Source organism: Ceratotherium simum, chromosome 20 (genome assembly GCF_057802395.1).
Source record: "Ceratotherium simum simum isolate JZ-2026a chromosome 20, ASM5780239v1, whole genome shotgun sequence".
Classification (NCBI taxonomy): domain Eukaryota; kingdom Metazoa; phylum Chordata; class Mammalia; order Perissodactyla; family Rhinocerotidae; genus Ceratotherium; species Ceratotherium simum.
Genome location: NC_141919.1, coordinates 28,120,958 through 28,143,273, shown reverse-complemented (window position 1 = coordinate 28,143,273; position 22,316 = coordinate 28,120,958). Strand labels below are relative to the sequence as shown.

The 22,316-nt window shown below is 37.2% G+C and overlaps 1 protein-coding gene across 6 annotated transcripts in view; it reads right to left on the bottom strand.

Moving 5' to 3' along the window:
- KDM4C (lysine demethylase 4C) overlaps positions 1-22,316 on the bottom strand; it is a 389,491-nt gene that overhangs the window by 95,223 nt on the left and 271,952 nt on the right. For all 6 annotated transcript variants that reach the window (XM_087444566.1, XM_087444572.1, XM_087444571.1 and 3 more), the window contains 2 exons: positions 14,871-14,926; positions 12,556-12,664 (listed from right to left, as the gene is read on the bottom strand). In XM_087444566.1, coding sequence (XP_087300692.1) covers positions 12,556-12,664; positions 14,871-14,926 — 165 coding nt within the window. The remainder of the gene's footprint in view (positions 1-12,555; positions 12,665-14,870; positions 14,927-22,316) is intronic.

Here is a 22,316-nt window from a genome sequence, read left to right as displayed (position 1 = left end):
CATTTTGTATTTTATACACTTTGGTTTTAAAAAAAAAATTTGACGACAAACACATTACTTTTATAACTAAAACAGTACATCTTTGAAAATAAAATTTAAAAATAAGGACCAAGAGCCTTGTATGATCTATATATTAAAATTCAAGCATTAAATAAACAAGTCCAAGTTCCACAGTACAATTTAGCGTTATCTGCTGTGGTGATGCCCTGCACCTCACGTGTCTCAGGCTGATAACCTGGACTCTGAGCTTGGCCTGTCATTTTCTTGGAACGTCTCTGGGAGAAATAGAAGCGATTAAGGATGAACACATCATGCTTGCTCGTTCTCCTTCCCCAGTGCAGGTGGGCTGTCACCCTCCATGTGCACAGCAAGCTGAGGTTAAAAGGCTGTCACACCTTATCTATGGAGAAAGTACATTGAGGTGGTGTTATGTGTCATAGCCGTGGGGCCGGGATCCCCAAATCAGCGTGTGGCAGAGAGCATAGAAATGGTAATACTGTCATAGACAGGAAAAGGAGACTCAACAGTTCTGAGGCTATCACTAAGATAAATGGAATTCTGAAATTAAATGGTGATTGCCCCTGAAAGAGAAACCTGAAAATGCACATATATTAACTGCTGGGCATGCCACGAAAAGGAGTCATTTCCAAGTTGCTGGCTTCTTTATTTTCTAATTATAAAAAAGGATTCTTAGAGAAATGCTACCTAAGAGTTAGAAGTATTTAAATTTTTCTGTTGTTTCTAAAAGCCTTTGAGCCACTGATCTCCCTCTCAATTCTAAGTTGACCTGCCAACTAAAATGTTCTGTAGTGTTCACATTATTATTCAAAAAATATTTATGAATTGCTTTGAGAAACATAAGAAAGGGATAATACCACAGGATAATTATCTCTGGATGGCTTCTTCCTAGAGAAATTTTAAAGCAAATTTCTGCAGCGGTACTGAGTTCATGCCTTTTACTGTGTACTATAAAAGAAGTAACAACATAATCCCTCAATTCTGTAAAAAAAAACATTCAAAGATATCATCGTATTTGAAATAGTACATATTATGAATAATGTTTCATTATTATGAATGTTTCATTATTCTTAAGATATTTCATTTTGTGAGCTATAAATAATTGAAATTTTATGTTAACAATATACCACCATTTAAAAATTTTTATGTTTTTAAAGATGTTTATTATTATTTCTAAAACGATCTCAAACTAATTTCATAATATCTGAAAAATATACACTGCTGATATTTTTATCTATGTGTTAGAAATTATCTACACTAGATAAATATCCTGACATTAGAAAACAGAAATGCTTATTACATCTCTCTGTGAAGATGATATAATAATCTTTACAGGAGTGCTTTAATCTAGGCCTTCCCTTCTGCCTCCCAAAACTACCAAAAGAACCAATGACGTCCTTGGAAGTTCTATATCTAAATCCTTCTAGAATATGAACCCCATGAGAGGAAAGACCCTGTCCATCTCATGCCCCTGTCACCGAGCATCCAACACTAAGATCAGCTTCATAAGTGTTTATTGAATAAAAGATTGATAAATGAATGAAAGAAATGCTCTTTATTCCACATTTTCTTAAAAATCTTTAATATGATGACAAGCTGGAAATCTCAAATTATGAAATGAAAGATGATTTTATTACATTTCAAATATATGCTTTATGGTAGAAATTACTCTAAGCAGAGCCCCACAATAGTAAAGGAAGCTGTTACTCTTCCGTTGCCCCCAAATCAACAGTTGTGACATCAGTATAGTCAGGCAAAGACAACTGAATAGATCTGTGGATCATGATTTGTTTTTTTAGATTTTTTTTTAACTACAGTGGCTAACTTATTACATTTCATACCACTTAGAGTTTTTAGGATTAAATACGGGTCAACAATCACTAAACACACCAACAACTGACACTCATTGAAATAAATCATACCAAACGGCCAGCCTATTATATAAGCTGATGTGCCTTCATAAATAAAAAATGAGAATTAAACTTTCATAGTAAAATATTTCACCAGACAAGATTGTGAATTTTGACACAGTCAATTTATCATTGTAAAAATCAGACAAGGCTCAGTCGGCTCTGGTCAGAAACCTCATTAGTCTATTAAAATTATACCTTTGCCAGGATATCATGATTCTTTTTACTAAAAAATATCTGCTATTTAGTAAAAAGATTTCACAACATCTTTTTGCTTTGTCCAAAGAAAATAAGCATTGAAAACTGATGCATTTTTAAATCAATTATGAGTAACAGATGACTCGAGGAGAAAAATTTTCAAAGTTTTAATTAACTTGAAGCACTATTCCTGCTATGAACAGTAGTCAATTTGACTATTTTTTCTATTTATTTAAAGTAAAATATTTTGTTTCTAAAGAAAGATGTAATGTATTTTATAGTCTAAACATGAAAAAATCTATAATTTCAAGTTTTATCCTAAAGGCAGTTTTATCTTGAAAACTATTATTGAAAAGATGATCTTAAACTGAAATTAAAATAAAACTAAAAGCAATTCAGGATACCTTTCCATGGGTTTGTGCAATACGGCGTGATTCTTACTGCAAATAGCCTTTCATACATGGCATCTTGGCAACAATGTCCCAGCGTAGGCTATGTTTTTATCGGTTGCAGGAGACATTTATCTTTCACAAGAACACTGGACTTTCTTTTTGCTCGTCTTTTTGCAAATCAAACTATTTCACTTCTATAGGTTTTGTTTTCATTTTCAATGCATTTCATTTCCTTTGCTCAAGAGAGAACATAAATGAAACTTCCAGGGCTGACATCTTACCTGACTATTACACTCCAAAAAGCATATGGAGCGGCAGATACAATATTATCACGAACCAAATTCACATCTAGACAAAACACGGTTGTTCACTGCCCCCGAATTACTGACCAGTAATAGTCACAAACAGCACATGCCTCCAGCCCTAACAACACAGGAGCAAGCTGTTAAATAGCTACATACCCACAAGAAATAGGATTCTGGGACATTTCTCTCTGGCTACCTCCAGATGGACCGCAAGGACCTCAAATTAAGTGTCCAAAATGTATTTCCCCCTAAAGCCCCATGCACGGCACCACCACTCTCCCAGCTGCTTATGCCAGAATCCCAGCTTCGTCCACACCTAGTCTGAGCCAACCTTGCCTCTGATCAGTTCACTTCTCTCCATCCCCAGGGTCACACCAAAATCATCTTTCATGTGATTATTGAAACTGGCCTCTCTGCCTCCAGTCCTGCTTTCTCGAAAACATTCTCCCTACTAGAAGCAGAATATCCTTCTCAAATACAAATCTGATCATACTATTCCACTTTTTTGTGTGTGAGCAAGATTAGTCCTGAGTTAATATCTGCTGCTAATCTCCCCCCCCCCTTTTTTTTTGTGAGGAAGATTAGCCCTGAGCTAATATCTGTTGCTAATCGTCCTCTTTTTGCTGAGGCGCTGGGCTAACATCTGTGCCCATCTTCCTCTACTTTATATGTGGGATGCTGCCACAGCATGGCTTGATAAGTGGTGCGTAGGTCCGCACCCAGGATCCGAACCTGCGAACCCTGGGCCACACAAAGTGGAGAGTGCAAACTTAACCACCATGCCACCGGGCCAGCCCCTCAATCGTCCTCTTTTCGGTTCAGGAAGATTGTCCCTGAGCTAACATCTGTGCCAATCTTCCTCTATTTTGTATGTGGGATGCCACCACAGCATGGCTTGATGAGCAGTGCAAGGGTCCGTGCCTGGGATCTGAACCAGTGAACCCCGGGCCGCCAAAGCAGAACATGCGAACTTAACCACTATGCCACCAGGCTGGCCCCAACTACTCCACTTCTTAACGGGCATTAAAGGTTCTCCAATGTGTTCAGGATAAAGTACAAAATCCTAGAGAACAGTGCTGTCCAGTAGAAACAGAATGGGAGCCACATATGCAATTTTTAATTTTTAGGAGCTACATTAAAAAACAGGTGAGGAAGGGGACAATGAGGAGTTATTGTTCAATGAATACAGAGTTTCAGTTTAGAAAGATGAAAAAGTTCTGGAAATAGAGGGATATGATGGTTGTACAACAATGTGAATGTACTTAACGCCACTGAACTGTACACCTAAAAATGATTAAAATGAAAATTTTTATGTTAAGTATATTGTACCACAATAAAAAAAGAAACAGGTAAAATTAATTTTAATAATATATCTTACTTAACAAATCCAAAATATTATCAGTTTGACATGTAACCAACATAAAAATTAACGATATCTTTTACATTCTTTTTTTTCATACTAAGTCATTGAAATCTGCTGTGTATTTACAGGTACAGCACATCTCAATTTGGACACTACATTTTCAAGGGCGTTTGAAATGTGAAATGCGGACCTACTAAAACTATAGTTGTGTTTCATGTGTTTACACTGCTTCAATTTTTAAACATTTAAAATTAAATAAAATTTAAAGTTCAGTTCTTCAGTAACACTAACCACATTCCAAGTGCTCAGTAGCCATAAGTGGGCAGAGTCGACCATCCTGGACAGCACAGATCACCTGAGGCTTCCTCTTCTCAAGACGCATATCTCCCTCTTCATACTTCATGCTCCAGCTCTACTGACATTTCATTTCCTAGAACTTACAATTCTCTCCCACTTCCAGGCTACTGAGCATACTGTGCAATCGTCTGATCCCTCCTCCAGCTAGCTCTTCTCATCTTTCAGGTCTCGGATTAGGTATTATTAGGCACTGCTTCCTCCAGGACGCTTTTCTACACTCCTATACTGCCAACTCTCATACCCCAAATCTAGTAAAGTCCTTCACTGCATTCTGGAATTTTACCATAATAGATCTTTTCATGCTGCTTTGCAATTGTTTGTCTAATTTTTTAATAACTTCCATTGTTCTGTAATAGCTATACAAGCGGAAATGACATCTATCACCTAACCACATAGCAAGTCCTAAATAAATATTTATTGGACAAATGAATGGAGAAACAAATGAGAAAGCACCAGGAACCTACTCCCTCCTTATAATATTTATGTGCTCTGCTCCTGACTGGCCGAAAGGCAGCTTACAGAGATTTATGCAGCAAGCAGTTGTATCATTAGCTGTGAGCAATGACAAACTTTGAATGAGACTATACACCAGGCCCTTCACTGTCTCATTTCATCCTCACAACCACCTCAGTTTACAGGTGAGGTTCAGAGAGGTTAATCCTCATGCCAAGGTTGCCTAAGTGAAGGACGCAGGACTCAGTCTTAATCCAGAGCCTGCACGCTCCATCTCAACGTAACAGAGGCTTGGAGTTGCATGATCCAAGGGTGACACAGATGAATGCAGAGAACCTTTGATATTTAAATCAATAGATCCCACTATGGCTGGCTAAAACTGTGTAGGTACCTGTGTCTTAGCTCATGTTAGAAAATGACATCACTAAATTGTGGGAACAGGCCTAAAATATACCACAGTGACTTACGTTAAATTAATTACGTACGAAAAGTAATTAAGTACGAAAAGATTCTCACTTTATACAAAAAAAACTTCTTTTGTTGATTTTTAGAACACCCTTCTGAAGGAATAAATAACTTAATTTATACTAAAATATCAGAAAAACAAATAATGAATCCACTGTTTTACAATAATGATTGTACCTTTCGAAAACTATAACCTCTCTGCTGTCAGTCACTGTTGACCAAGCCAAACCCTATGGATTGTTTACAGCCACCTAGCAGCTGCCTCGGTTTGGCCTGCATTTGTTGGTATTGACCCACTCAATGCTGGAGTGAAAGGTGTGATCCCATCTCTGGAACCCCGACCCCAACTCACTCACTCAATTAAAAGATCCGTCGCTGATCACTACTCACACAGATCAGAAAAACTGGGCCAGCAGCAACGCAAGCTAAAAAATAAGATTCTTCTCTCACAATACTCTTTAATCATGAATTATCTGAAGTTCTACTGATCTGTCTAATAATGTTTTTAAAATTAGTCCTCAGGAAAAATGAGTTCAAAACTAAAAATTTAGGGCCGGCCCCGTGGCTTGGTGATTAAGTGCGCGCGCTCCGATGCTGGCGGCCCGGGTTCAGATCCCGGGCGCGCACCGAGGCACCACTTCTCCGTCCATCCTGAGGCTGAGTCCCACATACAGCAACTAGAAGGATGTGCAGCTATGACATACGACTATCTACCGGGGCTTTGGGGGAAAAAATAAATAAATAAAATCTTAAAAAAAAAAAAAACTAAAAATTTAAAGGCTCAAATCAATTTCCTTTTGCCTCACAGTTTTCTTTCAGGAGATAAAGAAAAATCCATAGTAACAAGATAACATTTCATGCATTTACACATTTTCTCCTATAGACATCTACAGCCTTCAGAAAGTATATTATTTGTAGTCATGCCTATCTGACATTTTCCATTTTACTCAAAAGATTTTATGGTTTGGTATTACAGCAATATACAAATTTGACAGCTTGCAATAGGATCTAGTCCCTGTAGCAAATCATTCTGACAGTTAAGTACTATACAGCTACTAATGTACATTTTTTTATACTTATTTAAAAATAAACTTATTTAAAAATCTTACAAAATTGGGGACATGTATATGCTGAAATTCTGAAGAACATTCTTAATGATACTGTAAATTTTATACTGGACTTCTTAAGTAAGAGGAACCTACACACCACACCACAATCATGTCATTTGTAGTATCACTTATTCCTCCTTCAATAGTTCACTACTAAAAGCAAATTTTTCCTCAACTGCATTTAACAATAAACTTGCTCATCATTGTCAATGTTTATTATTTTCTTAGAACTCCTCTGTCTTTAAAAATAACTGAATATGCAAATAAATCAGTACATGAGTTAACGTGGAACGTAATGACTTTTCCTGATTGCCTTTACAAAGCTACTTTTTTTTCTTTTCAAGTGATGAAAGATAATCAATATGCCTTTTCATTTCCCGAAATGCATTATCAGAGGCTCTGTCAAATACAAATGTGATTCCTCTAGAAAGAAAGCGAAGCTGCACTCTAACATTGCTGTAACATGAACTAAATAGGATTCAGAGTGATCTTATAGCACAAGAGGCAGACCCCCTCTCGACCTCTCAGTAATTCTATTTTTAGTATTCAATACATCTGATAACATAAGCCAGTTAGCAAGAGAACAAGTGCCTTCTTCTAAGAAACAGGAAGCCTAAATGTATTTTTTTCCCCTTGATTCAACTCTTCAGATGAAATACCACAGTGAAACCACTCGATTTTCAGAATTGATGTACCTTTCAAAACTATAATCTTTGGCTTTCAAGTTCACTATTATTTGCCTTCAGGTACAAATTTTAAAGTGTATAGAGGCTTCTAAGCAGAATAGTGGGTCTCAGCCAGATACTGAAAGGCTTGCAGCTCAGTCATCACTGCAGAGTAAATTCCTTTTCAAAATAATGTTCTTCACTCAGAGAACACTTGTGCCTGTGCTTGGTTCACTTGTCAAATACAAATCGGAGGTCATCGGATGCCTGGGGGCAACTTCAACTATTCCAAAATTCATTTATCCCTCTATTTGGTTGCAGAAATAGGATTTCAAATGCAAAAATCATAGGAATGTCTACAGACATAGAAACCACAGGCAGCGTGCTACGTGGTCAATGAACAGTGTCAAGTTTTTTATGCAATGACAGCAATCAAGATAGACATCATTTGTTTTGATACATGCAATTTAACATTAAGTATTCTCACAACTCTTCTATTTGAGAACTTTCTTTCCAAATAGGAAGAATGTTTAAAACTAATGGTTGCATTTAGGGTCAGCTGCAATTTTCCAAGATTTCTTAGAATCCACAAACTTTCCTTGCTGTTTTATTTCATAGATTGCTAATTAACTTAATCTTCAAGAATTGATCAATGTATGTAATAGACATTCATGGTAAGTATATAACAAATACCAAAACCCTTTGGCTGGGTTTTTAAAATGTTCTTCTCCCAAATTTTATAATCAAATCTAAGGATTTTTTGGTGATGTTTCCAAAATATGATACTGTCCCTGAAGATCATTCCAGCAGATGACACTGCTGTCCTGTGTGATCACACTACAAAAACACTGTTTGTCTCCTGTAAATTCCTGTCCTTAATTCTGCTTCCTGATCATTTTTACCTGTATTTTTTCTATTCTGAAGAACAAAAAAAGACATTCTAACTTCATGTGTGTTTTATACCTTCCTACTTCCTTTGTAGTCTCATCTTGGCACAATTTTGCTTCTCTTCCAGAGATTCAATTATGACTGTGGCCAACCAATCATATTAGTAGAGAAAATAAGACAGAAGGAAATAAGAAAAAGAAATGATTGAGTGAATTCTAGAATGTATACCATGTGGGGGCAACTGTTTTCTTTTTGTCCTCAGGTATACCGATCATCTGTGACTTCAAACAAACCCCTAGACTGGCTATTCCTGAGCAACCATTCCAGCGGGAGATGGAAATATCCTCAGCATCCTCCTCGCTTTTTTTCCCACCAGTTGCTGATGCTCTGATGTTCTCTGGATGAGCAGAGAAGGTATTGGAGGACATGAGGAAGGGGTTGGGGATGACAGGACTTGCCACAAGGATAACCGTTCCCATACTGAAAAGTCATTCAGAAGCAAAGGAATTCATTCTAAATGAGTAGATAAGAAAAATACTAAGTAATCTAGAATCTGCATTAATAATCAGAAGAATGCTTTGGCTGACAGAGAAAATGGTTCTCCCTTTTAGCTATGACTTTGGATATAGCCTATTCAGGTAACTTTTTAGATGAGGCAGCAATTACTTTAATAACCCCTGAGATAAGTACTCTACACAAAAGCTAAATATTGCTAAAGAAAGGAAAGGAAAGAATTGGATAAAGACCACTATAGCCAAATATATTTTTGCAATAAAATTTTTTTTAGTTTAAAAATATTAATAAAATTTAATTTAATAAGTATTTAAAATTATCAGCCACATAAATAAAATAAAATACAATGTCTTGAAAATCAGTCTAGTGTCATCATTGTTGTCCATTTAATTATCTGATGAGTAGAAACCACACCTGTGATATTACCAGATCAGGTGGCTGGGTGATAAAGGTTCTTCATGAAGCACACACCATTTTAGGATCAACCTAATCCACTAAAGAGCACTGAAAGGGCTGTTTTCCATTTGCTGTCTCTCCTTTTGAAATGGTCATTATAAGTAAGAGGGAAAATCTGCTAAAGTAAACAAATCCTTTCTTAACATCCTCTACAAAAATCTTCCTACACAAATAATTGTACAGACGGGCATTTCAAAAGCTGCAAGTTGAACCGATGAGTGAATAAAAGGCTAGCAACAGTATTACCAAGATATTCAAATACTTCTGCATAAACTTCAGTATTCCATATTCTAGAAAGACTGCTAATAATAATGAGGATTTTTTTATATCAGCTTTCATACTTTAGAAGACATTTTAAACTCATGTTTGCCATCAGCTGTTCTTTAAGCCTCTCGCAGTTACTAGCTGTTACTAGTGTTGCTTATTACTTATACAGAAAAACACTAACTTTCCCCAAGGGAAAGCAGCTCTTTTTTATACTGCTAAATAAAAAACTGAACTAAAAAAATTGCCCTCTGGAATTCAGCACTTTGAATGCACAGCAAGCAGCACTTTCCCTGCCCTGCTGCCATCCCTTGGGCTAGAGCAGCGCAGCATACAACACACACACACACACACACACACTCGCACGCACCCACAAGTGTAGGCAGAGCTCTGATTAGGCACTTGCTGAGGGAGGTGATTTAAAGGCAATGGGACGAGAAACTGGTACAGCAGCACCACCTAGTGGGCATGGGGAGGCTCAGTCTCCCTTGCTGCTGCTTCATGGATGAGCCATTTGTCCTACCTACATCAGGTCACTCCAGTTTTCAAGCCCCAACTGACCAGAGGTTCCAAGATCAGAACTCTCAAACAGAGCAAGTGCTGCATGGGTGCTTCATAGGCTCTCTGAAGTACTGCTAGGCTCTATGTCCTAACTGCATGTCCCCTGTGATGCCAATAAGGAAATCAATGCTTTGTTTAGAGAAGCATGCACAGAGGTGTGCCTGAAGTTACCACTACGACTTTTAAAGGAGAAACCATAAGAAGGCACAAGCCATTTGGTATTGTCTGATCAAACTCTTCAGCCACAAAAATTTTAAGCCAGGAGCACAAATAATAAATAACAATTTTATGCCTTTAATTCATTCCATAAATATCTACTTAGTAAATATTTACTCAGCACATTCCACCCCACACACAGGTGATCATCTATAAATCCTGTTATTCAAACCCAGCCAGTCTGAGTCCGATCACCAAGGGACACCGAGCAAGACTGGGGCCCAGATGCCACAGTGGGCCTGGGTAGGAGATTCACCAGGGTGGTGGTGCTTTCTTGAGGATTCTTGGTGAAAAAGTCATCCAGACTTCTGACCATTGCCCCCTTTCAAACTATTCCAGCATTTTTGAGTGATTTTTCCCCCCAAAATGAACTTTCACCTTGTATTTACCCACTTAAGATAACCACTGTGAGCGTTTTGATAAATATCATTCCAAGAAACTATCTGTGCACTGAAAATTATATTAAAAACAGAAAAAAAATCTGATCTACAGCCTATCTTCACCCAAATATGTGCCACGGACATCTGTATGTCAATAAATAGCCCTACATTGTCATTCGAAATAGACTTTAGGTGATTTTAAATTCAGTCAAGACCTATTCTTTTAAAGGTACCAATTGTTTCAGGATGGAAAACACTCCATAAGGAATACATGATATACACAATCAAGGTGAGGCACAGAAGTGAAGAAAACAATACGCTTTGCCACTTTCAGATGCAGGCATCAGATTTCAGATTTCTAGTTACAACTTGCTGAATGGCATTGAAATGACCCATGCTGTCCCTCCCTGCTGTTCCTTGAAAACCCCTTTGGGACTGGTGTGGGTAACAATAAATCACTAGGGAAGCATTCATGGACAAATGTAGCCGGGATATAGGTCCTATATAAAGGGAAGCATCAAAAGTAATGACCACTCTTTCTGAGAGGCATTAAACTGGTAACATAAGTCATCATTCAGGAGAGAGAACCAAAGGTGATTGTTAAATGTAGTATGTGAATTTTTGCAAATACTTATTACTTGTAAATCAGAAAAAAATTATAATTGTTAATATTTGTCACACTAAACATTTAATTTTTTAACATGTGGCGAACTGAACATTTTTTTTAATATCCTGCCTTATTGTCCAATTCTGTCAAATGTTTTTTGTTCATTTCTTACTGGTGTTTTTTTTTTTTAATTTGTGACCAAAATATAAGATTTCAAACTTTCCTATGAAAGTCTAGGAGCTGAAGAACTTGACTCTCTTCTGATAGTCACCATGAGCTTTAAAGGGCCATTTAAATGACTCATTTATTTCCGTCTCATTCACAAAACTTCCATTACCACAACCTGAGCATCCTGGTCCCACCACTCATATCTGCCCACAGCAATCATCAGGTCCATAAAGAGCCACATAACTTCTAGCAGTGTGAAATTCTTGATGGTGCCATAATGGAAAATAATAGTGTTCACTTTCCCTTCTCTGAGAACGAAAGACAGTGGACTAGATTCTAAGTTCTGAGACAGAGGTCCAGAGACAGTACATCCAGCTCCCTGCTGGGGAAGAGACTAGTAACAAAACAAGTAACAGTTGGGTAGTGTGACAGCTACAGTACCTGGAATATTCTATAGTGGAAATAATAACAAAGACTGAAGAAACTCTAGGGTATTAAGTCCACATGTAAGACACGCTCCAGTATCTTAAGGTCGTGCAATTTAACTTTAGGGAAAGTTCTCATTAAATATGAAATATAAGGGCCTAAACTAATGATCTGTTGACTCACAATTTAACAGAACTCCAAGGTTACTTCAATGTTGAGGATATTAAAGGCCTGTCTTGTCAATAAAAAATACTCTTAAACAGAACCAGTGGGAAGATTTTTACGAAAGTTTCTAAATGGGTCAGAAGATAATCAGCCAGAGAATTTGGCAAATTAAATGACTCTTGTATCTATTCATAAGTGAGAAAATCCCTTGGTAATAATAAAAGTTTCCGTATTTCTCTGCAAGTCTCTTCTTGGTGAAGAGATGATGAAATCAGGTTAGACGCATTTTACTAAGTCAAGACCAAACAAAGACAGGCAAGAGAGAGAAAAACTAAACAATTTAAATAGGGATAGTTGGACAGCTCAGGTCCATTACTAACAAACCTCACCAGAGAGCTTATAGTTTGAAAATTCACATTAATTCAGAAAACGTAGTATTCCTTTGCCTCATTTCAAATAGAATTTGAGGAAGGTTATATGCATACCTACAATATAACAAAAAAAAGAATATGTACAGATAAGTAAATTTAGGCTAAAGGAAAAAAAGGGTAGAATAATAAAATGAAGCTAAGAGAAAAATTATCTTGGCAAATCTTGGCAATGTGTGTATTAACAGAAATATTCAGATGAAAATAACACTAATTTATGAGGTAAAAAAAGAAGCTTTGCCACTCACCAATTTTAACCTCTGTAAAGGTATTCTGCCTACATCTATCTGTGTCCTTTCTGGGACATTAGTGAATCGAACTTCTGGGACTGCAACGGCGCACATGACATGGGCCCACCTACAGGAGAGGAGATATTAAACATCAACAAACGTTCCCTAAACTTACATACCTCGTACTCCAGCCAGGCGATGGCAGTTCTCACAGATGGGAAACACAGATGAGAAAGAAAGCCAGAAGCCTAAAGCCATCACAAACACTCTTTGAATTTTAAACCACTGTGATGATACATGCATAGATTTAGTACCACACCTGCCCACCACTGTGACATGAAGAACTCGGTGAAGACCAAAGACTCACTCCTAACAATATATGTATATTTTTCTACACTTGATCTGCAAAATACTGAAATGTAGGTTTGCTATTCTATTTGATACTGAAATATAGAGGTATTTAATATACTAAGCTAACTAATATGCGGCAAAAGACTAGTTCAATTAATAAAAGGTATGAACTGCGTATAGCACATAATCTTTTTACATAATACAAATGTCATGAAGCAAACTAGAACAAACAGCAAAAGTTTTATTCTAAAAGAATTAATACTGATTAAGTCTTTAATTAAACTGCAAGTTTCTCATTGCAATCCTACTATAATCAAAGAAACCTAGAGATAAGGAGAAATGAAATGTAGCTTGTTCCCTTGTTTTCTACTTAAAACCTAGCATATCTCCTTTCAAATTCTGAATTATTGCAGAAAAATAACAAGGTTCCCATTAAGTTTCTCATAAATGTTACGCCCCAAATAAATATAAAGACTCTTGAGGTGTAAAGAGATCTTGAAAGAATCATCAAATCCATCAACCTATTTTTAAGTCAAAGCATATTTATTTCACTCAAACAACATAAGATTCCACCTTGCCTTTAAAGACCACAGGAAGAGAAGACAAGTGTCAACCCCACCAGGGCATTCTTTCATATCTAAATAAATACTATAATTCTATAGCAAACATTAGTTCTTTTTGTCCTAGCCCAGGACAGGAAGAGAAGTTCTTATCATCTCTCACTTTACAGGAACCACTTACATCATCTCACAGTCTGCACGACCTGTGCCACATCCTAGAACTAGTCAACACTTTTTAGTACAGTGCCAATCACATTAACCAAGACTGTGAAAGATGAGGATCTGAAATTAAGCAAAGACACAGTTTCATACACTAAACTTTATCAGCTTAGGAATGATAAATGCTTTTACTCTTCCTTATAAGCAATGAGAAACCTGTGCACATGCACATAATTATGCTAACTCCATCGCTACATTCTACTCGGGGTCCCAACGCCAGCACCCATGGGGCCAGGCAGGATGTAAGCAAATACACACACTCTGGTAAATCATGGTAACCTGGGGAGCACCTGCCTCATTTAGGCCAGTTCTCATCCCAACTTGTTATTGCCATTTAGAGGTACACAATCATTTTCAAGTACAGATGAAAATCTGGATTTTTATATAAAATCTCTCAACTTTTAAAATTTGGATCAAATTTATAAAATCAGTGTGTCGGTCAAATAAAACATATCTTGGGGCTAGATCTAGCCCCTCAAGTGCCAGCTTACCACCTCTGCCTAAACCATTTCTGTATGCTTCTGTTTCCAAAGGAACCTATAATATGCTTTGGCTCCATTTTAAATATTAAAATTAGGCATGAAAATAAAATTCACACAAAAAATATATTTCAACGACTGCCACAAAAACCAGATTACCTTTCTTTTATGTTCACTTATGATTCTCTTTCAAGATTCTCTTCATATTCTCCAACTGTCCCCTTTAAATCTCAAAATCAATGTTTGTTCCGTGTTTCTATTTTAGTATACACACTTTCTTTTTAATTTGCTAGTGTTGAAAGTAAAGGTTTTGTTTTAATGTTATGACTATAATTGATTTTACTTATCTGAAGATAACAGATTTCACTGTTTTCAGGCATATTCTGTTTTTATTAGGATTCATCATATGAAACACTAGGTTTCCAATGGCACCTAGATGATACAGGTTGCCTTCATTTAAGAAACTCTGTTAGTAAAAGAGGGTTATTCTTTATGGTGTCAAAGACACAGAACAGAAGTAAGACTTAGAACACCTTTGTCCAGTGGAGGTGAATATGCTGTCAGGAATGGTCTCTGAAGACATGCACAGAATCCTAGCCTCAGATCTGGGCAGCAAAAGCTTTGGAACAATGTGCACAATAATGAGGTAAAGCAAACTGTTACCTAGAGGTTCAACATTCTAGAGAGAGAAGGAAACAACAAAACGACACAACACATGACTTACTTGTTGTTCTTAGTTTCCTTAAGAGCACCCCCTCTCAAATTGCAGAGACAGCACTCCTAGGGGAGAAAAAATACCACACAATTACTAGACCCATATAATAAAAGTCATTACTGTTTATCTAAATATTCCCAAAAATTCTAATTTTTTATTTTAAAATTAAAGCCATCAGGAACTTCATGAAGGCCTATCTCTGAGCAGTTTAAGAAGGGAAAGGAAAAAGAGAGGTGAGAAGGTGAGGGTACACCTAGAAAAGTTCTCGGTGTACATATCTCCCAGAGGGAACCATTATTATCCTGGTATCATGTTCAATTGCCATCTTCGGGGGAAAGGTGTGACACAGAGAACTTGGTAGCCTGGAGAGGTACATACTAGAATTCTAGAACAGAGAATACACATTCGACTTGGATTTTTGTGCTCCAGGAATTCACTCATGTAAACAGGATGGCTAAAAAACAGACTATTGGCAGGCTTCGTTCTGATATAGGGATAAGCAAGAACTTCTTTTAAAAGATACTCTTTTCACAAAAGTATCATTTTGGTCTTTCCGTGGGCAAATAGTGCCAGAAAAATTGTTCTGATAAACTCAGGCTGTTCAGCCCCCGAGAACAGCACCATGAAAGGTTTTCCTTTATCCTCCTCACATAAGTTTATATGTTTGGCACTTTTTGTATCTTAGATTGGCATAGACTTTTTCACTCCAAGATGACTCCCTTTACTACAAATACAGACTTGATTCATCATTTCTCACTTCAATCCTATGAAAAAGTCCATGGAAACAGGGCCAGAAAGCAATGCAATGCTTTTTGCCAACCTAGAATCTTTTAATTAAATACCTAACTTGTTTTTTTTGCGAGGAAGATCAGCCCTGAGCTAACATCCGAGGCCAATCCTCCTCTTTTTTGCTGAGGAAGATTGGCCCTAGGCTAACATCCGTGCTCATCTTCCTCTACTTTATATGGGCCGCTGCCACAGCATGGCTTGACAAGCTGATCTTCCTCACAAAAAAATAAAATAAAAAAAATAACGGAGAGTCAAACTCCATAGTTTTTATTTTTCTGAGGAGAACAATACCAAAACAACTGAGGAGAATCAATATATCTGTTTAATTCTTAATAGGCAGCAAAAATGGCAAACAACCAGAAATGTTCAATGGTTTTACGTGTTTCGAAACTCTCTGCACATCCATTTCAAATTTCCTGGGTGATTATTAAAGGCTCAGAGTAGCAAAAGCTACCCTGTGTTTTAAATCCATTATAAACGTAGCTGATGGAGATAATACGATGGAGAATTTTCTCTATCCACACCACAAAGCCATATTCTAGAGGCCTTTGAAATAACTGGTTTTGATGAAGCACACAATGAAAGCAAAATTTCACAATCCAAATATTGAAAATGAGAAATTCAATAATTCAAATTATTCAATAATAATTTCATAAAATGCTATTGACTAAGTATTTTTTCAGTAATTTAACACACTTCCTACAGAGAGAGAGAATAAAAAGGAAAACAAAACACGAGGTCAAATGTTTTCATTGTATATGAAAACATGTCAGTATTGAACCGTGAATGCAGCAAAGGAGAGCTGTGGGCTGTGAGGAACTCAGATACTAAGAGAATTAGACGTCTGATTAATGAAACTAGTAGCGAGAAGAAGCCTAAAGGGACAAGTTAGCAGAGTTAAATACAGCAAAGCAGGGTGGAAGCTGCTTTAAAGCACCTGATTGGGATCATTAACAGGTAAAGACATCGCAGAGCACTACCACAACAGAAGGAAAAAGTCCTCTGAAGTAGAATATGGAGACTCAAGATTTTAAGCACAGTTGAGAAGACTCCCACCTACCACAATATGAAACTTCTTCTTTCTACGACCACCAGTGACCTCCAGGTCATAGAATCTAATGGATAACACCAAGTCCCTGGTTCCCCTGATCTCTTAGCAGCATTCAACATTGTTGACCATGCCAGAAACAGTTTCTCCCTGTGGTTTCTACAACCCAACACTCTCCTCACTGTCCTGCTCCATCTCTAGTTGATGCTCAGCTTCCTTTAACGGGCATCTCTTTCATGCCCCTTAAACACTGTGATTTCTGTAACAGGGCCTATTCACTTCTCTACCCACACCTGCTTGCTGGGCATCTGATCTAGTATCCTGATTCTCAAAGGGCAATGACTGACACACTTCTCTCCTGAGATGTCTGACTGACAGCTCCACAGGCATCTCAAATATACCTGCAAAACTGGACTCATATCTTCCTCCCAAGCCAGTACTCCTCCACTGTTTCCCACCAGTGGAATTAATGATCCATTCTAGCTCATGCTGGAAGACATAATTTTCCTCTCATCCTAGATCCAATCCATTGAGTTCTATCAATCCCACCTCTAAATCTGCCCTCTTCTCTCCATCATCATTGCTGTCACCTTAGTTGATACCCCCAGCATCCTTCACCAGACCTAAAATACTTCAATAGCCACCCCACAGTCAATGTGGAACCCACCAGAGTGGGTTTTAATGCTGCTCAGTACTTAAGGTGGCCTTGAAGGGCCAGGATCATTAGGCCTTGGCCTTCTCAGCTTCACTTTACACTCTTCTCCACACTAAGACACCCCGGGAACCTCCCATGTGGTCCCCTCTGCCACCAAACACATCAGACACACCCTGCTCCATTCTTCATGAATTAAACTGAACACACCCTTGACATCTCAACCTAAACGTTGATTCCTCCAGGACAGCTCCCTAATCCCCTGGCTCAGTTACTTCTCTCTTATTACTCTTGTTAACTCTTTGGTAAACTCTTTCTGCCATCCTCACTGAACTGTAAGTTCAATGAATGCTGTGAGAATATCTGACAGGTTACTCTTTGTCTACAGTAGTACACAATAGAGAGTATACCCTCCATATGAATTTGTTCAACAAAGGAGAAAACATGGCAAAACAGAGCAAAAATCTTGAAAATTACCAAAGGATTAAAAAATCGCAGAGACCATCTTCACATACTGAGATACTAAGAAAAGGAAGCTGCAGCCTCCAGTGACTTAACATGGAGTTAAGAAACAATGATTTGACATGGAGTCATTTTTGCCAGGATTTACTTGAGAAATTGTATTTCTTAGTGGAGGACAAAAATATTTATGGCCAGGTAAAGTTATTTATATGATTTACATGATATTATATGATATCATTGTTTCTGTTCAATTCACTCAATTTTGAAAAAATAAGTAGGAAAGAGAAAAAGTCATGTCCAGTTACATCATTGTTTGAAATCACCACTCCTCATATGAGTCAAACTAGCATCTGGTAGAACCACAAAGATGTCAACCTGTCAACGCATTCATCTGTAAATGAATTCGAACTAAATACCTATGTTCATAGCCCAGTAGAAGGCAATATCAGATAGAACAATTTTTAACCTTTCTTTCCTTTATTTAAATAGTACTTTACCATCAAAGAACAAAATTGGTAATCCTAAAACTTAACAGGTTAGAGCAGCCCGAGTCTTCTTAAGAATCTGTGCAATGCCTGACACACATAAAGGTTGGCACCCACCAAACATACTAATGGTACTAGTATCACTCATCTTCAAAGACAGTGAAAGAACTGAACGAGAAAGCAAGAAGTGACAGAGTGTCCTTCAGGATATTGATTCACTAATTTGGTTATCAATAATAAAAATTCTTCTGTTAGAAGAATAGAGACTATATTAAAGGCCTAATTCATTCCAGATACCATGCCAGAAACATCATACTTTACCTCCCTTCCTTAACATGAACTTATTAGGTAATTAATATCCCACATCATAGAAGAGGAAACTAAGATTCAGGAGATTAAGTAACTTGCCTAAAATCATCCAATCCAGGGGTCATCAGACCTTTCTGTAAATGGCCAAATATTTACTAATTTAGGCTTTATACAACTATAGAGTTGTTGCAACTCATCAACTCTGCCATTGTAGGACACTATGTAAACAAATGGGTGTGGCTGTATTCCAATAACAATCTGATTTACAAAGATAGGTGGTGAGCTGGTTTGACCCACAGGCTGTAGTTTTCTAACCCCCAACCAACCAGCAAAAGGAGCAAGTGGGGTTCAAGCTCAGGTCTGCCTGACCACATGTTCATGCTCTGTTTCTCCAGCATCCTCTGCCTCTAGGCACAAAGCAAGGCACAAGATATCAAAGTAGAGTGTCAAATAAACAGGAAACTGTGCCTGCCCTGGGAAGCTCACAACTGAGAATAGGAGACTGTGTATACTTAACCATACTATGAAGAAGGTAACGATAAACGACATAACAAGGTCCCCATTTCCTCATTTCTATAAATAACTAAGAATGCATTTTTAAACTACTCCCCTCAAAAGAACCCTTATCATTAAAAAAATTGTGTTACCAAGCAGCATACATTATATAACAATCTGTGTTATATACAAATATATATATTTGTTTCATTAATCTAGCTAATAAAACTTCTCCTTGGTATAAGATCATTAAATTTATCTCCATCCTTCATTTATCTTCATCCTTCAAAGAATATACCATTTCATGTAAAAGCAACATTTTAGTTAGTCTGTGCAATCTAACCTCAGGCTAAATGAATCCAATTTAACTGAGAAGAAGAACAGTAAAACTAGAGAACCAAATCAAATCATGGGGTTTAACAAAGAGCAGATGGCCACGGTTCAAATCACAGTTCTGCCATTTACTAGTGGGCAGTTACTTACCCTCTGTGCCTCAAATACCTTATCTGTAAAAGAGGAAAAAATAGTACTTCCCTAAATGAGTTAATAAATGTAAAGCATTTCATAAAAACACAATAAATACAAGAAGAACAGTGGTCAAATACGTGCAAGTTTAACTGTGGTTCTAGACAACTTAAATATAACAACGCCAATGGATGATCTCAGTGTAGCGGTTTAGCAGGGAGCAAAATATGGATCTGTCATTAATAATTCTCTTGAGGTGCAAAAAGCGAGAAGCAGAACTGGAGAGAAAAGAAAACATTCCGGGAACCCAAAATCCAGGCAGCTAGGCTCCAAGGCAAGAAGAAATCTTCCATAGTTCCAAAAGCTACCAACTCAGCTATGAAAAGCAAACAGATGCCAGAATCTCCATAGTGCTCAGAGAACAGACACTGCTGAAGGGAAAGTCTTGATCCTACCCTCAGAACATCTGAAACCCGAATGGACTGAATCAAATGGAAGCTGCAACAAAGCTTAGACCCAGCTCAAGTACAAATCAGAAGGGCTTCACTCCTACTCTAGAAACCTGACACACGAAGGAGCACACTCTTTCTGAAAATAATAATAGTAACTTCATTTACTACAGACAAAATATCTAGCACACAGTCAAAAAAAGTACAAGGTATACTAAAAGAAATGATTTATGATCAAGAAAGGAAATAATAGGGGCCGGCCCAGTGGCACAAGAGGTTAAGTGTGCGCGCTCCACTGCAGCGGCCCGGGGTTCGCTGATTCAGATCCCGGGCGCACACCGACACACTGCTTGTCAAGCCATGCTGTGGGGGCATCCCATATAAAGTGGAGGAAGATGGGCACGGATGTTAGCTCAGGGCCAGTCTTCCTCAGAAAAAAGAGGAAGATTGGCATCGTATGTTAGCTCAGCGCTGATCTTCCTCACAAAAAAAAAAAGAAAGGAAATAATAAAATCAGACACAAAGATGGACAAGACATTGGAATCATCAGACAGAGAGTTTAAAATTAGTACGATCAAAATGCTAAAGGATCTAATGAAAAAGACAGACAACATATTTGAAGAGATAGGAAAATTTTAGCAAAGTCATGGAAACTATTTTTAGAAACAAATTAAAATGGGAGAAATGTAAAAACATGACATAATTAATGTTGAATTCATGAGACAGATTTCAAGCAGACTGGATTGGTAGAGTAAAAGTTCAATGACTTCAAAGACATGAATAGAAAAATATAAGAAAAAAGCAGTTATAAGAATGAACAGAAATCTAAGGGAAAATAACAACCCATTCAATTTATGTCTAATTAGAGTTGGAGAAGGAGAGGAAAGAGAGAATGGATGAGAAGAAATATTTGAAGAGATAATGGCAGAGAACTTTCCAAAACTGATAGAAGACATCACTACACAGATCCAAGATGCCCAGCAAACCCCAAGCAAATAAATACAAAGGAAACACACCTAAATACATAGCAGTCAAAATTTTAAAACCAAATATAAACAATGTATCTTAAAAGCAAAGACAAGACACATTCAGTAAACAACTATATAGATTACACCTGAAATCTAATTAGAACCAGTGGAGGCAAAAAGCAATGGAACAGTATCTATATAGAAAGAAAAAAGCTGGCAACCTGGAATTCTATTTCCAGAGAAAAACATCCTTTGAAAATGAAGATTAAAAACAATCTCATAGATACAAAAATCTAAGAGAATTTGTCTTAAGGAGATCCACATTCTAACAAATGGTAAAAAAAAAAAATTCTTCAGAAGAATGAAAATGACACCAATCTGAACCATGGACTGGCAGGAAGGAATGAAGAACACCAAAGGTGGTAAATTTGTGGGTAAATATAAAGTAAATTTTTAGCATCTTCAAAAGACACACATATACAAAGAGAGGAAGAGAGCAAGAGAGAGAGATAAAGAGATAGAGACTTTAAGTTTCATTAAAAGACTTGACTGTTTCAAAAAAAATTAACAATACTGTGGAGTATAGTGTATGCAGAAGTAAAATGTAAGATAAGACCACACAGGGAAGGAGGTTAATGAAATAGGATGATATTACTGCAAGGTGGATTGTGATAATTTAAAAATGAAAATTATAATTTTCAGCAACCACTTATAACAAAGGCGTCAAGAAATTCCCAAATATTAAGTTCTAAGGAATATAAGCTCACAATCAAAACTGAAAAAACATGCAAGAGGAGGCCAGCCCGATGGTGTAGTGGTTAAGTTCACACGCTCTGCTTCAGTGGCTGGAGGTTCGCAGGTTCAGATCCCGGGCGCGGACCTACACACCACTCATCAAGCCATGCTGTGGAGGCAGCCCAAATACAAAATAGAGGAAGATTGGTAAAAATGTTAGCTCAGGGACCATCTTCCTCAAGCAAAAAGAAAAAAAAGAGGAGGATTGGCAGCAGATGTTAGCCCAGGGCCAATCTTCCTCTCCAAAAAAAAAAAAAAAAAAAGCAAGAAAATGTGGTTCCATGAGCAGACAAAACAGACAGAATTAGATGCACAATGATCTCAGACACAAGACATAAAATAAACATTTTAATATGTTTAAAAATTAAACGTGGGTATTAAGAATTTAAGAGACTATAAATAAATGCAAATCAGAATTTTAAAAAATATAGAAATTCTATAACCAAAAAAAGTAACTGAAATTAAAAACTTAAAGGATATGTTAGATAGCAGACTATTCTTAGTCGAAGAGAAAACCAGAAAACAGAGCTGAATAAAT